General features: G+C 38.2%; 1 protein-coding gene across 4 annotated transcripts in view; it reads left to right on the top strand.

The window, feature by feature from the left end:
• The first annotated feature begins 190 nt into the window (after positions 1-190).
• PSME4 (proteasome activator subunit 4) overlaps positions 191-17,618 on the top strand; it is a 93,861-nt gene continuing 76,433 nt past the window's right edge. For 2 of the 4 annotated variants that reach the window (XM_087930605.1, XM_087930600.1), the window contains exons 1-4: positions 191-417; positions 12,619-12,759; positions 13,483-13,599; positions 15,103-15,162. In XM_087930605.1, the coding sequence (XP_087786731.1) occupies positions 191-417; positions 12,619-12,759; positions 13,483-13,599; positions 15,103-15,162 (545 nt within the window). Of the gene's footprint in view, positions 418-12,618; positions 12,769-13,482; positions 13,600-15,102; positions 15,163-17,618 lie in introns of those variants that run through there. The other 2 variants (XM_087930615.1, XM_087930624.1) reach the window with 2 other exon arrangements.

Here is a 17,618-nt window from a genome sequence, read left to right on the forward strand (position 1 = left end):
GTTCGCTCGCTCTGTTGCTTCGTCACCAGGAGCCGCTGTGTGACAGACGCTCGAGGCAGTCGGATTCGGTAGCCGGGGCTAGCCAACAGCCGGGCCGATCCGACGGGCGACGCAAAGAAGCCGCAGCAAGCCGAGTCTTCGGGGCGGCGGGAGACAGGCGGTTATCCAACGGGACAGGAAGGAGGCGGCCATGGCTGAGGCCGGCGTTGGTGCCGAGCCGCCGCCTTCCTTACCGCCACCACTACCGCCTCCAGCCGTACAGAAGGAACTGGTGTACAATAAGCTGCTACCCTACGGCGACAAGCTAGAAGCCGAGGCCAGCTACCTCCTTTCCCAGATCAAACTGAACCTCAGCCGCGCTGTTCAGCTTCAGGAGCTCTGGCCCGGCGGCCTCTTCTGGACGAGAAAGCTTTCCACGTGAGCTTGGCTGGAGATGGTGGGGTGGAACCTGGGCTCCAAATTTGGGTACAGAAAGACGGGTGATCATAGAAGGGGAAACCGTTCCCTTCTCTTTTGATTCGGAGTATGGTATTGTCTCGATTCCTTCTTTTACTAAGCATCGGGACCAATACTCGGATCAACTCCCCAAAGATCACCCTGGCTAGAAGCCCATCTTATAACCCTCCAACCAGTACTTCCTACACCTCTGAGTGTGGATGTTTGCATCAAACCAGCATCTTCCCCCCACCCCCTTAGAAGATCTTCCATTCACAATGAACAAAAGAGAAGGGGAAACAGGAATTTAGGACCTGTCCATTAAATAATTAATACTCTCTTAAAAGTAATAAACTAACAAAAGGTCATGAGCATGGTTTCTTGAGAACGGTTTGAATTTTTATTGAACTAGGTTTTGTATTTAAGACTAAGTATCTGAAGGTACTCCTTATTTTGGTAGGCATGAGCATTTGCTCCTAGAAAATTTTGGTAGGCATGAGCATGAGTAAATGCTCATGTCTACCAGAATAAGGGGTGCTTTTTATATATGTGTGTGTGTGTCTGTCTGTCTGTCTGTCTGTCTGTCTGTCTCTATCTATCTATCTATCTATCTATCTATAGGGAGGGAGAGAGAGATATATTGATTGTATGGATGTCTTCATTACCGCTGTTAAATAAGAGAATAGTGAAGATTGATCTTGTACATCTGGAAAGACTACAACTGAACCATTCCACCTTTGTCAATGTTTCCCAGATCTATTAAAATTTTTAAATTGCTTTCTCCTGGAGAGCTTGAGATGGTTTATTTTTTAAAAAAATAAGTACTTATAATCCATTCTATAAATAAAAGTTTAGTTCACAGACATCTTGGGAGATTTTAGTTAAATACTTACAAAAGCAGCTGATCTGAGCAAATGAAAAGCGTGAGTGGTCATGGCTGGAAACAGTAACTCTGTTAAAGATGTCTAGAAGGATGCTTGATCTTCTCTTTCTAGAAGCTCTATTTAGCTTTTGGTTCCCACTGAAAATTTATAACTTAAATAGAGTCTGCCTCATTTTGATTATAAAGCTTTATTTCCTTAAACTGAACAAAAAATGTAATTTGTTTTACATTTGTCACCTAGGGCAATGGGCAGTATTTTTTTAATTAGAACAAAATTGTATGACATTGATATTATCGAGTTTGTATTAAGGATTACATTGTGCTAATGTCTTTTAGTAGTGAGCTTACTTCCACGCTTCACGTACTCCAGCATCTTCAGAGCTTTGGTGGAATTTATGTAAGTGACATGATCAACCAGGGGAGAGGTTATAAGTAGTTGTAAGGTTGCAACTTAGCTTTGAAGTGACCTAAATTGCCATCACCTCAGCATGTGCAACTATTGGTACTTGGGTGGGCTAATGTTAAGTCATCTTTCAATGTTGGTAAACCTCATTTGGACTTTAGAAGAAAAAGTTTGTTAACTTACAGTATTAAGTAAATTAATTGTTTATTGCATTTTCTAGTACACAGTTCTTCAAATTAAAAACTTAATTATCTTTTGGAGAATGATAAAATGACTGACTATTATGCATCCTTCCAATTGACAGTAGAAGAGGTGACTTAGAGTAGTTGCTACTTATGAAGAAAATTAACATTATTCCATTATTTATTATTCCATGGGCTGTATACACTCCAGCCAAGACTGGCTTATTTTGAAGTTATGGCCACTGTAGCACCTTCATTTTTATTTGCCCTTATAACCGACCACTGGGAAGTTGTAGCATCCCCCACCTATCTCCCACCACCACCATCCTATCCTGCTGGGTCCCTGCAGTTCCTGGTCTTGTTTTCACCCAATCCCCCATTGGGTCCCTGCAGGCTTTGGTCCTCCTCCCCTTCCCATTACCTACCTTTTGAAGATCTCCTGAGCTCTGGACCCCATGTTGGGTAAGGAAGGAAGGCCATTCCATTCCTGGGCTACAGAAAAAGCCTTAGTACTGCACAGACTAAGTTAAGAAATCAGAGCAGATTGCTCCATCCCTGGACTGTCCATCCCTGGCCCAATCATGGAAGTGGCTGCCACTTGAGTGCCTTTTTCATGACATGGCCACATGGCCCAAGAACACTGAGGGATGGAGTGGTGTGATCTCATTCCCTAATGTGAGCTCTGGAGGTCTTCAAAAGGTAAACGGGTGATGGGTGACAGGTGTGTCCCAAGTCGTGTGGTGAGCTGCTGGGATGCAAAAGAGGACTTGGTATTGGGGTTGGGAAGCAGGCCCAAGGGCTTTGGGAACCCCAAGGAAATGGAGTACAGGATAGCTCAATGGGAAAGACCTTGAGAGGCTTAGTTCTTAATGGCCACATCACCAGGTGTGGGGGTTTAAAGTGAGGAAATCTCACTTAACAACCGTCACAACATGCAATCTTAATGGGCAGGCTCATTACGGTCATAGGTCATAGGACTATCTGTATATTTTGTACAGATCAAATAATGGTTTTAAAGCAAATTATACCATGCTGTCATAATAACCAAGATGTGGGGGGGATTTCTTTGTTGCCTTGGTTAGTTTCTAGTCCACTGTTCTCTTAGTAATGGTAAAAAAATGGTTAGGGTATGCTGGAGAAGTTAATATTTTGTATCAATCTTGGACTTGTCATTGTAAGTGACTTTGTTTACAAGAAAGATTCTTAGAGCTACATTGATAAGTATAAATTACTCACATGGTTGCCTTACAAAGATGTTTTGAACTTGAGTAGATGTAGCATGACGTTACTTCTCCAGTAGCCATGGGTTCTCCCTTACTCTGTTTATACAGAATGTGTTTTCATTCTAATATGAGTTATGGACTAATGCTGTCACAACGTGTTGAAACAGTGCCCAAATATTTGGTTTGGCTTCTGAAATGTCCTGTGACTGTAGAAGATAACAATATTAACACATCCTAGTATGTTGTAATTATATTTTAGTTGTCATTATGTTTATTAAATTTTTATTTCTTAGATGAAGTAATGGAACTATTGAATTTTCTGTGTTTTAAAAATAATTTACTGTATTAGATTTATTCATATATCAGTTTCAATTTCCAATGTCAGTTTGTGATCAAATATTTAAAATCTGAAGCATAATACTTTATGTTGTGCTGATAAAAGTCTTGATTGGTACACAGGCAGTAGATAACAGTTTGCGGTCAGTTAAGAAGATGAAGCACTTGTTACAGCTAGTTGGGCAAAGTGAAGTCATGATGCATTGTAAGGAATTGTCAATAAAATGGCTTGGTCTGGATATTTGAATGTCAGGGCCTTGGCATATAGGAGCAGATTCATGAGAGCTTATACAAAATCAGCTTGAATCTAGAGCAAGTGCATTTCTTAAAACTGAGTTACAGGACATACAACTTTTACTTCACATGCTGGTTGCACTGAGAGTGGGAATGATAAATATAGTCTTATTTTCTGCTTCTGTGTAGCATTTGACGCTATACAGTACAGATCTCCCATATAGCTTTCCTGACCTGAAGTGTTTTTAATTTTAATATTGTACTAAAGCATTAGAATCAAGATTGATTAAACTCTTTTATAGTTCTTTAACATCCAAAATGATTTGTACTTGTCTTTCTTTTTTCAGTTCAGATACCATAAATATTGAAGCTTTTAAGGTTATTTATTGAACTTAATTTTATACAGTATTTTATAATATGAGATAAATGATCGATTTCTGTGTCCCTTATGATAAAAATAGTAAGTCCTCTTTAATAGTAATGTGTGTAGCAAATTACCAATTTAGCATCAAATAGTTATCATATTTTGTTCTTTATCTTCTTTGTAATAGCAATAGTACTTAAACTTTTATACCGTTTTGCAGTGTTTTACAGTCCTCTCTAAGCAGTTTAAAGAGTCAGCATACTGCCCCCAACAATTTGGGTCCTCATTAGGTAGTCAGTAGATGGTTTCACAGCTGGTTTATCCATCAAGAGCAGGACTGGATTCTTGTAGGGTTCAGACAATGTTGCATTAAGTTTTGGGGTGCTCCATCTCCAAGATACAGAACCAAACCTGCACTGCCTGGCTGAAAAGAATGTGTTTAGTGAGGAAACTTGGCAGAGTTTGAAGAAAAAATGACTGGAAGATGGAATCTAGTGGAATGTAGTTTGGATTCCCAGGAAGGAGGGGCTACATTCCAGGGGGCCAAGAGGCTGAGGTGTTTAGATAGTTTGGTTGGGAGAAAGAGGGGTAAGACAACTTCTATGTAGCAATTGTCAAAGTATATCTTGAATACAAGTAGCTGCTTTAATTTGGCAAGATATCTGTCCATAAGTGAGGGACAATAAAGAAAACTGCTCAGAAATAATTCTTATGTGCCTTTCTTGGTTCTTGGGGCTGCAAGAATCTCAGTTCTGGGCAGGCTATAAGTAAATTGAAAAAATTGATGTATAAGCACCTGACCCCCTCCTCATTCCTCCCACTCCAGAAAAATATTCTGACTCTCCCTGACCAAAGTTAGATCATTATCAGAACTCAATCCCACTTTGCCTGGTCAAGCCTTCTATGAGATCCCCTGTACTGCATACTATTACAGCAGCAAGACTTTGGATTGGGGTTAAAGGTTATTTAACCCCCATCTGAAGCCTTGCTGCTGTAATAGTATGTGGAATGATCTTGAGGGAGGAAGGGAGGTTCAGAATATTTACTTCTTTGCAAACTTACTGACAATAATGTTGACTTACAAAAATGTCCTTCAAAATGAATTCACATATTTAGGATTAGCTATCAGCTATTGTTTTAAAGCATCTTTTGAAGTATTTCATAGTTTTTATGTTGATTTCCAGTAAAAATCATAGTTCAGCTTATTTTTTTAGACAAAAATATTCAAGTGTATAATAAGTACTTCATTACTGTTGTCATCCAATTTTTTTATAGCCTTAGATAAGTGACTGGGGAAAAAACCTCACCTTCTTTGTGGTAGCACACTCATTTGGTATGGCATGTTTCTGTCACTTAATAAAGATATTGTTTGTTTGGTCCTATTGCTGGAGCATCTTGAATGTTTCTCAGTACATTACCATATATCTCCCAATTGATAGGCTGTGGATAACAGTATTTTGCTTTTGAAGTAGTTTCTAAATTAGGGATACTAGATTGCATAGAATAGTGTGACCATTCTTTGAGCAAATGTGGGCTTCTGTTTTGCTTCCAGCATGCTGACCAACATATGCTAAAACTGAAGGAGATCTGCTTGTAGCATGGGTATTCCTAAAGCTGGTAATTAGGCCACATTTATGAAAAACTTCATTGACATAGACAATATGGATGGCGGAGTTTAATAACTATGAGTCCATCTGATGATGTCCATGACACGTGAAATAATGCCATTTGCAATGTAAGAGGAGTATATAATAATGTTATTGAATGAATTAATAAAATTAAAACGTATTGTGTAACTGTGAAACTTAAACTGAGATGCAATATGTACTAGACCTGGATGAAAGTAATCAATCTCTTGAGAAATGAGATTAATACGTACAGGGAAGTGAAATACTCTCTGGAATGTATGCGATGTACTGGACCTGGATGAAGGTAATCAATCTCTTGAGAAATGAGATTGATTAATACATTCAAGAAAATTAAATACACTCTGAAATGTATATATGGTGTCATCAGAATTGCTATGATTGTGTATGGAAGCAGGAGTTCATAGGTTATTGATAATTGGCTGTTATACTATATTAAATGGTAATACTGGAAGAGCCAGGGATGAGTTGTTGAAAATAGTATTCCATATTCAGAATTAATGCAATGTAGGGTTTGGTTTTGATTAAGTGACATGCAGTACAGAAAATGTATTGAACAATTCAGAAACTCAAGGATGAATGAGAATGGTTATCTGCTTAGAAAAAAATATGTTCATTTCAAGTATATGGCTTAAGAGTATGTGTATATCTATGAGTACAAATGGAAAAGGAATGAATCAAAAAGCATGAATATGTGCAATAAAACAGAATGAATGAAACTGTGTGTAAGAGGTTCTGGTTATTTATTTGTTTAAGGGGGAACCATAGTTGATAGTATCAGGAATGGATTTGGGGAAAAAATAGAAAGAAATCAGTATGAAAAACTACAGGTAGTCTTGACTTATGACTATGATTGGAACCAGAATCTCAGTCATTGAACAAAGTGGATATTAATCAAGACATTATGTGTCTGCTTTTCTCAACAACAAGAATTCTACAGTAGTATTCCCAATTGCAGTTAAGTGGTCTCATAGTTTATTAAGCGGACAGAATCTCAGGTAAGGAGTGTGGGGTATCTCAGGGGGATGGGGGAAACTGGGAGGCCACACGTGTGTTTCTCCTCTCGGGGTGTGGGTCTGAAAATCCTCCCTGCTGAAATCCAAGCAGGATTTTCAGTTGAGCAGAGAGCAGATACTCCCCGAACAGAGAGACACTTGTGCATGACCTACGCCAGGCCTCCTAGGGCCTCCTGCATCTCCTTGAGCTACTTCACACTTCTTACCATACCACACTGCCTCTTTGCTTGGGCTGGGCAGATTTGCCACTTCCTTTCAATTGCCTGTGCATTCCTTTTTACTCCTTTTGCCGCCGCCTTTTTGCTGCTTTTGCATCCATTTTCACTCCGTCTCCTTTTTGTTCCCTGTTTTCTGCTGCGTTTGCTCTCCTTTTCACTCTTTTTGCCTCTTCCTTTCCTCTGCTTTTGTACTTTTTTGCTCACTTTGCCACCTTCTTTTTAGACCCAATATCAGCCCTGAAGCCATTTTGGGAGCATCTTCAGGGCTGCCACAATAAGGCTGGTTGAAGCTGTGGGAACCTGAGTGGGGAGATAGAGATAGCTGGGGATGTATAGCCAAAATAACATTATTTCCCGTAGGAGCCAAGGACGCTCGACCAGGTGTTGGAGAGACATAGGCAAAAGCCAGCCGGAATTGGGGCTGTGACCTGATTGGATCATGTGATGGACATGTGATGTGGGAGAAAGGACTTTGGGGTTTTGATTTGGGTGGGGAAAATCTCGGGTGCCTCAGAGTTGGGTTTTCTCCAGATGTGCCAATATGACATTCCTAATAATTTCATACTGAGGAAACTCCAGGCATCAGAGTTTTGATTGCCTTGGGTTTGTTACTTGGAACCAGGGTGGATAAAAATTGATGATTTTTTAAAAAAAATCAAATTGGTTTTTATTTAAATTGGATTTTTAAAATTTAAATAGGATTTTTTTGATTTTTATCAAATTTATTTTAATAAAATGCTTTTGGAGTAAAAATCTATCTAAAGACTTTTTATTTAAGATACATTAATAATTTAGTCTATTCAGCATGAAATGGAGTTTAGTTATATAGCATGTCAACAGAAGGTCAGAGGAGGAGCTGCTGGGGGCCACAGATGACAGTTGCTCTTTAAAATTTATGATTTAAATCAAGTTAATTTAAATCAGAGGTCTCCAACCTTGGCAACTTTAAGCCTGGAGGACTTCAACTCCCAGAATTCCCCAGCCAGCTTAAAGTTGCCAAGGTTGGAGACCCCTGATTTAAATCAAGCCTTTTTACTAGTGATTTAAATCATGATTTAATCGTGATTTAAATCAACTTAATTTAAATAAAATCCTCCCTGCTTGGAACCCTGACACTCAGTTTCTCCAGTTATAATTTCCTATACCTATGGCTGAAGAAAATACTTATATGTATAGGAAATATTCACTGGAGTAGCTGGGTCCAAAAGAGAAGCAGCAAAGGGAGTGAAAAGGAGGACTTGTTGTTTGCTGCTGGTGCTGTTTCTGCCGCCACTGCTCTTTGGGTTTCAGGGGCATTGAGGATGTGAAAGTGAATGCAAGATAAGTAGGTGTGCAATGGGGAGGGAAGAGAAAAGTGGGGGGAGAAGAGAAAGAGTGTAAAAAGAGGAATACAGAGAGGCAAATCAGCATGATAGTTATTGTTAGGATATGTGCAAAGTAACCCTTGTATAAAAAGGATATGCACACGGAAATGATTTATGAGAACAGTTATGAATAAATATACAGCCACACAGAGTTGAACTAGTTGTATTAATGTTTACTTGAAGAAATAACACAGTCCAATAAACAGTCCATGTCATACACGTTTTTAACAGTCCAGAAATATCCAGTTATAAAGTCTTCTTATCAGTTTCACATCTTTTATAGCAGACAAATATCAAACCACAATACAATAGATAACCTTCGATATCAACAGAATATCAAAATAAACAGGGTTAGTCAGTATCGGTCCGTAGTCAGTTGGTATCAGTATAAAGAGAGTTCATCAGTGAAAAAGAGAAAAAGAAAGAGAATTAAACCATGATCTATAGCTCTCTCTTATGGCAACTTGAAGCATAATTAACCAATCAGAATACAGCACAATACATTACAGTATTTTTCCTTAAATCTACAAACATATATTTGTAGTTTAGATATTGTCAACCCAACTACGTTATTTACATATACATAACAGTTACCTAGGCAGGACTGGAAGGGAGATGAAAGGAAAAGAAGGAGCTAAAGAAGTCTCATCTCTGCTCAGGAGGGCGGTATGAGCCTGCATATGCATGTGGGTGTGTGTGGAAAGGCAGAAATGAGGAAAAGGAGAATGTTCATATGTGTGAAGTTGTATGAAAGGTAGAGGCACGTTACTGTGAGAATGAGTGAGAACAGCAGAAAAAAGCAGAGGAAGAGGGCGAGAGAGCGACCAGCTGGAGGCAAAGAGTAAAAGATAGGGGAGGAAAAGGAAGAGGGAGTGTGGTTGCTGTTTTCCTCCCTCCTGCTCTGCCATGCCTTTCCCAGAGCCACCACCACTCTCTGAGCCATGTTCCCCATGCACAGATGTGGCACAACAACCTGGAGAAGAATTAGCGTGCACATGAGAAACCTGTGCATGGACCCTGTTGGAGTAGAGCAAAAAGGCCTCTGCATCCTGACATCTGCAGGGGAAGAACATTGACTTTTTTGGAAGCCATCATTAATTTGGAATGTTGTTAAGCGAACAGTCATAAGTTGAGGACTACTTATATTACAGGACAAGGAAATCCTATGTGAGAAAGTATTAGAAAAGAAACAATTTACCAACACAATGAACTTCTATTGTTTGCACTATATGTACCATTAGTTTTGTTTTTGCTGTATATTCTAAGTTCCCAATCAGATATTGTTGGGATTGTGCCTTTTTCCAAATTGTGCCTTTGAGCAAAGTTTATTCTCGCTATATCACATTAAATTATTATATTATTTTTCCCTAAGATTATATGTAATAAGGACAATTGTAGCTTCATATCAAGTTTAAATTCCAACATTATCTGCCTCTTGTCTCATAGCATTTCCAACATTTATTACTGTATGATTTGTCCATCTTAGGTATTGTTGATGGAGTCGTGTACTATCTGTAAAATATTTTAGTCCAAGTTTCCTTTAAGTTGTAATATGAATTTTATAAATTATGTCTGTATTTTTTCCTAATGTTTTATTGTAACTTTCTTTCAAATTTTGCATCCATTTTAATCATTCAATTTTCTTTTTTCTGTATTATATTTAAGTAAGAGTTTATATATACACCCTAACAGGTATTACTGATTTTGCTGATAAATTGCATTGTTTAATTTTTCATAAAGCAGAGGTATTATATGCAGGCACTGGGATTGGACATGGGCAGCCTCACTTGACCATACTATCATCAAAAGATATGATTGGCTATCAATGTAGTGATGATATCAAACCCTAAAAGGTGGATGACTTCACCCAGCAATTTCATGAAGATGTGAAAAGGAGGAGAGAGAATAGAACCCTGCAGTACCCCACAAAGGGGCAACGATGCAACTCTCTCCCTTTCAACTAACACTAACTGGAACCAGCCCTATAGAAAGGAAGAGAATCACCATGAAACAGTGTCCCCAATTCCCAACACATGGAGCTATCATGGTCATTGGTATTGAAAGCCATTGTGAAATCAAGGACCAAAGGAATGAATGTACTACCTCCATCCTGACTCTGCCACAAGCCATCTATAAGTATGACCAAAGTTATCTCATTATTAAATCCCAGTTTGAAAACTGACAAAAGCAAGTCTAGATAATCTGTTTCTCAAGGGTTCTCATGAGATGCAGACCAACTATCTTCTCAACAAACTTCGCTCAAAAAGAAGGGTATGAATCATTTTATAGTTATCAAAAACTGCAATGGGCTATGAGAATCACCTTGAGAAATGCAACCTAAACAACTTTCCTAGAAGAGAAATCTGAATCCAGAGCAGGATTGGGGATGGAGAATGTATCTCAGAATTGACTCTCACTAGTTATCTGGGACATAAAGGTGGTGGTTGTTTGGTGGTGGTGGTGGTGGGGAATGCTTTCAGATTTGCAAGATTCTGTTTTTGTCGCCTTACAATAAATTTTAGTATTCTTGGTTTTTGTTTCCTGACCTGGACTACATCAGAAAGCTAACAAAAACTATAGACAACCCTCTCTACTTCCTCAGGAGTCACTAGCTCAGATTCATCCCAGATAATATCAATAGACCATGCCCCAGCTACATCATACTGCTCAGAGTCTGAGTTGAAGCAAGCCTAAACAGTTTTATCCAACAGATACCCTGAATAGTCTCCTTGGATCATCAATAAATTGAGTTCCCAACCCTGTAGGGAACAGTAAACAAAACCACTGGACAATGGATAAAATATGGGCAAAGAAATATTGATATTTTCTTGTGTTATTGCTATAAGATAATCCCCAATACAGGCTCATAACCATGTCGGAGTCAGAGTCATGTGAGTCTTTCTTTCACAGCACTCCAGGCAACACTTGTGGTACTTCATTTGAAATGATTGTCTTCCTGCAGAAAGAAGTAACACCAGTGAGTTGAAAGGCAACCAGAGAGAGATCAATCCATAGCATTGAAATTACGTTAGTGACTCTTTGCTGCCTCCACAATATCTGCACCCTTTGCAGATGCCAGACCTTCATAAAGCAAGGGAGGGAAGCGAGAGAAAAAGACAAGTAGTCAGTCTGTCTGTCTCTCTGTCTCTTTCTCTTTTTCTGTGTCTCTTTCTCTTTCTCTGTCTTTCTCTCTCTCTCTCTCTCTCCCTCCCTCCCTCCCTGCTGCCTTCCCGCTCTCCCGCCCTGCCCTCTCCCTCCTTCTCTCTCTCCCTTGCTTCATGAACTCCAGCAACCATCAAGACTTTGGCTGTACTTGGGGCTTTGCAGTGGGCAAGGGAGCTGTTAAGTACCATGCTGCCCCCCCCCCCCGCATAATTCTTTAATGGAGTATTCCCACAACACTAGAGTGGATGAGGGGGGATAAAAAAATCAACAAAACTCAAACCATCTACACCAGGTCATTCAACACACTGCCCATCTGGTTACTATCTTGATATCTACAAAATACAAGGCAGGGGTATATAATTCAAATAGTTTCTACAGACCTTTGATATGTGTATGAATGTGAGAAAGTTTATTATGTTTGTTGACTTAAAGCCGATGATAAAATAGAAATTGTGAATTGTGGAATGATTTGCTTGAATATGCAGATCGGTGGCTGGAAGCTGAACATGACAGGAATAGTGCACAGTTGAAATAAACCTTGCTTGAGAGTTAATGGAATGCTTAGTGAATGGTTCAACATTGAGCAAGGAGTGAAAGAAGGATATGCAATTTCCCTTTAATTATTTAATATATTTATGAATAAATACAAACATAATACTTATGGTTACTTTAGGGTGTCTGTTGACAGATGCAAATATACGAATCATGGTAGACGAAATTGAAATTCTCAAGGGTTTAAAGAAAAGGTAACATATGAGGTGGTGTATGAGTATGGAGAAGTAAGGATGATTTGTGTGAATAGTAGAATAACATAATGGATATAATGAACAACTATATGAATTAGATATAGATATACTTTCTTCTTTCTTCCTCTTTAATTCTTGTGGCTTGCTATTATTCTTTTTCTGTCATTTGCATATTGTATAACCCCAAAAGGAATATTTTAACAGGTCTGCATTTAGATAACATTTGTAAGTTGTCTTGATGTGAATTCACTATGAATAATTTTATTATAGCTAATATTTGTTTTTTTGTACTTTTCCATTCATTATGATTATATTTACTCTTTTTGCATTGTATACACTAATATGAGGATGTTGATAAAATGAAATATCTTATCTAGAGTATTTTAAATTTTCTTTTTTACAGGTATCTCCGGCTGTATGGGAGAAAGTTTAGTAAAGAAGATCATGTTCTTTTCATTAAGCTGTTGTATGAACTAGTAACTATTCCAAAATTGGAGATCAGCATGATGCAAGGTTTTGCTCGACTTTTAATAAACTTGCTGAAGTAAGTTTGGTTTTACTCCGTTCTTCTATCTATATCAATAATGATCCATAGCTGGAGATAAGGATAGTTAGTGTTAAAACTAAGAGATTCAACAGATTTTTGTCAGGTTTGATTGGTATTTTGCTTCATGCTAGCCTTATATAGGTAATCAGAAGTAGCAAAAACCTAGCCAGACTAAAGTAGCAAATGCTCTTACTTTTTTCCTAAGTTGGGGAAAGATTAGAGACTTGATCATATAGTACAGCCTTGCATTTTCAAAATGCATTAAAAACCAACCACTATATATCTCTAATTTTTGCATTTATCATCCTTAGATGTATATATCGACATTGTAATTTCTATTGCTACAAATTATACTGGTGTATGCTAGTTTAAGGATAGAATAGGATCAATGTTGAGTACCAGTTTTGATATAATATTGATATCTCAACCAGAAATACGGTAAATGAATAGTTGGATAATGTTGTAGTTTTCTAGCATTACATTTATCCTTTTTTCCCCATTAGTCATACATAAATCTAGATATAATCTATTTATTTGATAGTTGATTAACAGTTGATTAAAATAACCTTTTTTATACTATTATAAGAGTTAGATCTGAATCTTCAATTTTATACAGTCACTCAAAGAAGTTTTCTTAGAATATTTTAGGTTGTCAGCTTAATTGTCAGTGAGTAATGATTCAAATTCAATTCCTGTCTGTATGCGTGTTTTTTAACTTAGAAAAAAAGAACTTTTGTCAAGAGATGATTTAGAATTGCCCTGGAGACCACTTTACGAAATGCTGGAACGTATATTGTATTCTAAGACAGAACATCTTGGATTAAATTGGTTTCCAAAGTAAGTTTTTAAAGGCTTTGTTTTATTTTCACAATATCCTCACACTGTTCTTAGTTACATTTTGGTTGAATTTTGTTGCTTGTATTTTATATATTTTCTTTCACTGATCTGAATCTAAAATAAATTTTAAATAATTTCATATTTCCTTTGCGGCAGATGTTCATTTTTCTTTTCTTTTTTTCCCATTTTTAATTTGTGGTTCACAAATAAGCAACATGGTTATATTTTATTAAAGGAATACTTTAGCTATTAAAAAAAAAGTTTAGTCCTCCCGTATCTGAGTTTAAAAAAATCCAAGGAGTCATTAATGTCAGCAAAAACTTAAAAGATCTTTGTGGATTTTTATAATCCAGATATGATAGCCCTATTTTGGAGAAAAATATTTTTCAGACTTTATAAGATATGAAATGAAAACTGACCATTCATATTCCAAAATAGAAAAGTACATAAGCCTTATGCAAACACTTTGTAGGTTTACTGGAGAGTTTAATGTACTAGGAAATATGGGTATGTAAATACTATCCCAGCAAATAAAAACTTCCTTTGTGCTTTTTATTCAGTGTAGATAGGTTATAGATTTGAAGAATGAGAACTTTGAGAGTTGGGAATGCATCTGGCCATATTCCTTCCTGGCTTTTAGCTCTTGTATGAGTAGACCGAATGCCTGCACAAAACTATAGTCTATCTGCTTTTGGAAACTAATGCTTTGGTGGAGACAAGGCATATTTTAGATGTGCTTTGCATGTGTGATGATCAGGTTTTAATCTATTGCATTTTTAGACAACAGCATTATGGCTTGTAAGGCTAGAAAAATCCTTTAAGCCCTACATAGCTGATGCCATCAAAGCAGATATTATTGAGTTGGTTTTATCTGATTTAACATGTAACATTTCTTCTATCTACCTCTATGAGGAAAGTTCCTTTCTTAACTTTGAATTTATCCTATACAGTATTGTAATTTTAGTCTTAGAATATCTAGCTATTTGATGCTAAGGGGCAGTGTTTGAAACAAACCCATTTCTAGCCTTCCTGCTGCTTACAGTCTTTTAAACAGTGACACTAATCATTGAATTTTTAACTTATTTGGCAAGACATATACTTACTTCCAAGTTATTTCTAGATTAATAATTTTGTCCTCAATCAAGCAAACTGAATTAAGAAATACTAAATAATATTTTTAATGCTTAGTCTGCTTTTGAGCAACAGATTCCCAGATGAAAACTGAAAAGGGACTAAAGGGAAAGCAATAAATGCCAAAGCAACCTTTCCATTTTTTGGGCTGGCTGGTTTTGAAATTAAATGGTGCAGTGCGACTTTTTCTTTCATGGTGTTCTGACAACATTGCTTACAATTTATATTTCACTTTAGATGAATTTGGAAGAATGAATTAAAAATAAAAGGATTATGAATAATGATTTTTGTGGCTTTAACATTACTTGGTTTAAATGCTACAATTGCTTTTTTCATTATTTTGTTTTAAAATCTTTTTTTCTTTATGTTCAGTTCATGTCGACCAGGCTTGTCTTCACCTAAAACATTTGTGCTTAATGTTTTACATAGGTGGTAAGGACAATTATTTTGCTTTTATGTAGCTCTGGCCTATGTGTTTTCTTTGTGCATGGCCTGTTCCGTTGTAACATTTGTCATGTACCTGTAACTTCCTGCATATAAAACTGAAAAATCCAATGTTAACATGACACCACAATTTATGGGAATGTCGCACTGTATTTAAATTGAGTTACAATTAAAAATATTGTGTGTGAAGGGGCTGAAAATTATAACTAATTGCTAATTGCCTGTTAACAAATAAGTTATAGTTAAGATGCCTAATATAAATCATACTTGATTTTAGGCATAATTTGTAGAATGTTCTGGAAGTGCATGAATTAAATTCAATACATAGGTTGATAGAATGACTAAAAATGTAGAATAAGAGTTATATGAATTTAAAACAACGTTAGCTTATACCTGCAGTTCAGTTTGTGATAACAATACACACTAACTTAAGTATTTTTAGGATTCCAGTCTTAAATGTAATTAATTGCCATTATGCAGTATAACAGATTCTTTGCTATGTAAAAAAATTAACAACAAACAGTTTAGACAAATTCTCACTCACTGCATTCACTCAGCTTGCTTAACCTTGTCAGCCACTAACTAACTCAGCCATACCTTCTTACTACTGAAATTTGTATGACACAATGACACCATCTGAGTCTAAGATTCTCCTCAGAGCTGCTCAGAGCATCCAGGAAGTGGGAGGTGCTTCAGTCTCTGCATTGTTAGGCTGAGCTTGAATTGAGGAATGCTGCTCCTCCTTCCATGTGACTCCTCCGTAGCGTTCCCCAGTTTTTGCTCAGCCTCGTGCGAAACAGGCAGTGCATAGACTAGTTCCTTGGCCGATTCAGGATTTGTTGTCTTCAATTGCAATTTCTTCTGATTTCAGGTTCGATTGTTTCTTTCTCTCATTTAGCCCTGCGCGAGTGATCTGTTTATTGGTTATTCACCCTAGGGAAGCGCTGTTTTTCCGCCCCCATGGGTGGCAAGGGGGAGCCCCAGTAGTGCCTTCGCACTACCTCCCTTCCCAAAACCTTACCCTGCCTGCATTTTAGCTCAGATTGATTCATTTTAAACTATTGCCCCCTGAGAACGCCGGGTTTTTTTGCAGGGAAAGGGCAAATCCCCCCCTTCCCTGCCTCTCTCTCTCTTCTGGAGGAGAAATCTGCTCCGAACTAGCTGCGGAGCCCTCGTAATAGTTGCGGCTGCCATTTTGAAAGTTCCTCGTGGCCGCTGCCATTTTGTGTGTGCTATTTGCCTGCTGTGTGTGATCTCTGCTCCAAGTTTCAGGACCCGTAGGCCTGTTTCAGAGCGATATTACCTCTGCCCTGGTACTGTTTACTTCTGAATTAATAGTTGGCCTCACCACAGCTTACTGTTCGCTGCAAGATAATAATATATAATATAATAATATAATATAATATAATATAATATAATATAATATAATATAATAATAATAATAATAATAATAATAATAATAATAATAATAATAATAATAATAATAATAATAATAATAAAATTCTAACGGGGGTGAAATATATCAGGGCTCCCAGTCTTGCTGCAGATTGGCCCCTGGGCACGCCAACCGCCTTCAATCCGACTCATACCACATCCTGTAATATTCATATTCTCACAGAAATGGCAGAGGGCAATACTTCTAGAGGTCCTTCTCTGAAGGCCAAATCTAAGACCCATCACTTGCGCAGACAGGCTAAGGAGACCTCCAAAGCCTCCCAGAGGGATGCCCTCAGGCGCCATAGGGCCCTGGAAAAGGAGATTAACAAACCCTCCAAAGAGACTCCTGCTACAGTCCTCCCACCCTCCACTCCCTCTACATCTGCTCCCCACCCCCCTCCTCCAGATTTCTCCTCACTATCAAGGCGCAGCTCGCCCTCTCAGGGTCATCAAGCACAGATCTCTGGAATTCCGGCTAGAAGGGCTTCTGAAGGGCTTCTTCACGCCTACTGCTGCTGGCCTACGCCAAGAGGAATGGCTCATAGAGGAAGTCCCAGAGAAATTACGATCCTGGATGGAGTTGGCTATCCACCAAGGTATTGCAGCCAGTCTCTAACAAATAGCCAGGCCTGGGTACTACATGGCAGCTTTGGAACCGGAGTCCCAATCTGTAAGATCCATCCCCAGATCGGAACTGCTCCATGGACAGGTACCCCTGCAAGGGGAGGTTCCACCTGCAGTAAGGGAGGAAGAGGAGGAGGAAGGGGACCTAGACCTAATCAGGGAGGAAGAGGAGTTTGACTTGGGGTCCCTGCAAAACAGCAAACCTTTTTCTGAGGTGGACCCACTAGAAGGGGAGATGTCCGAGGATGAAGGTCTCACTCCTGACCAACCCGCCTTTGTGGGACTATTCAAACCACAATTATTTAAGTCCCCCCTTTCAAGGCTAAGAATATTTGTGGCCTAAACACTCAGTCATCCTCTGATCCCACTCCTCTTGCTCCGGA

Source organism: Pseudonaja textilis, chromosome 1, assembly GCF_049901715.1.
Source record: "Pseudonaja textilis isolate UNSWEBS1 chromosome 1, rPseTex1.2, whole genome shotgun sequence".
Taxonomy (NCBI): Eukaryota; Metazoa; Chordata; class Lepidosauria; order Squamata; family Elapidae; genus Pseudonaja; species Pseudonaja textilis.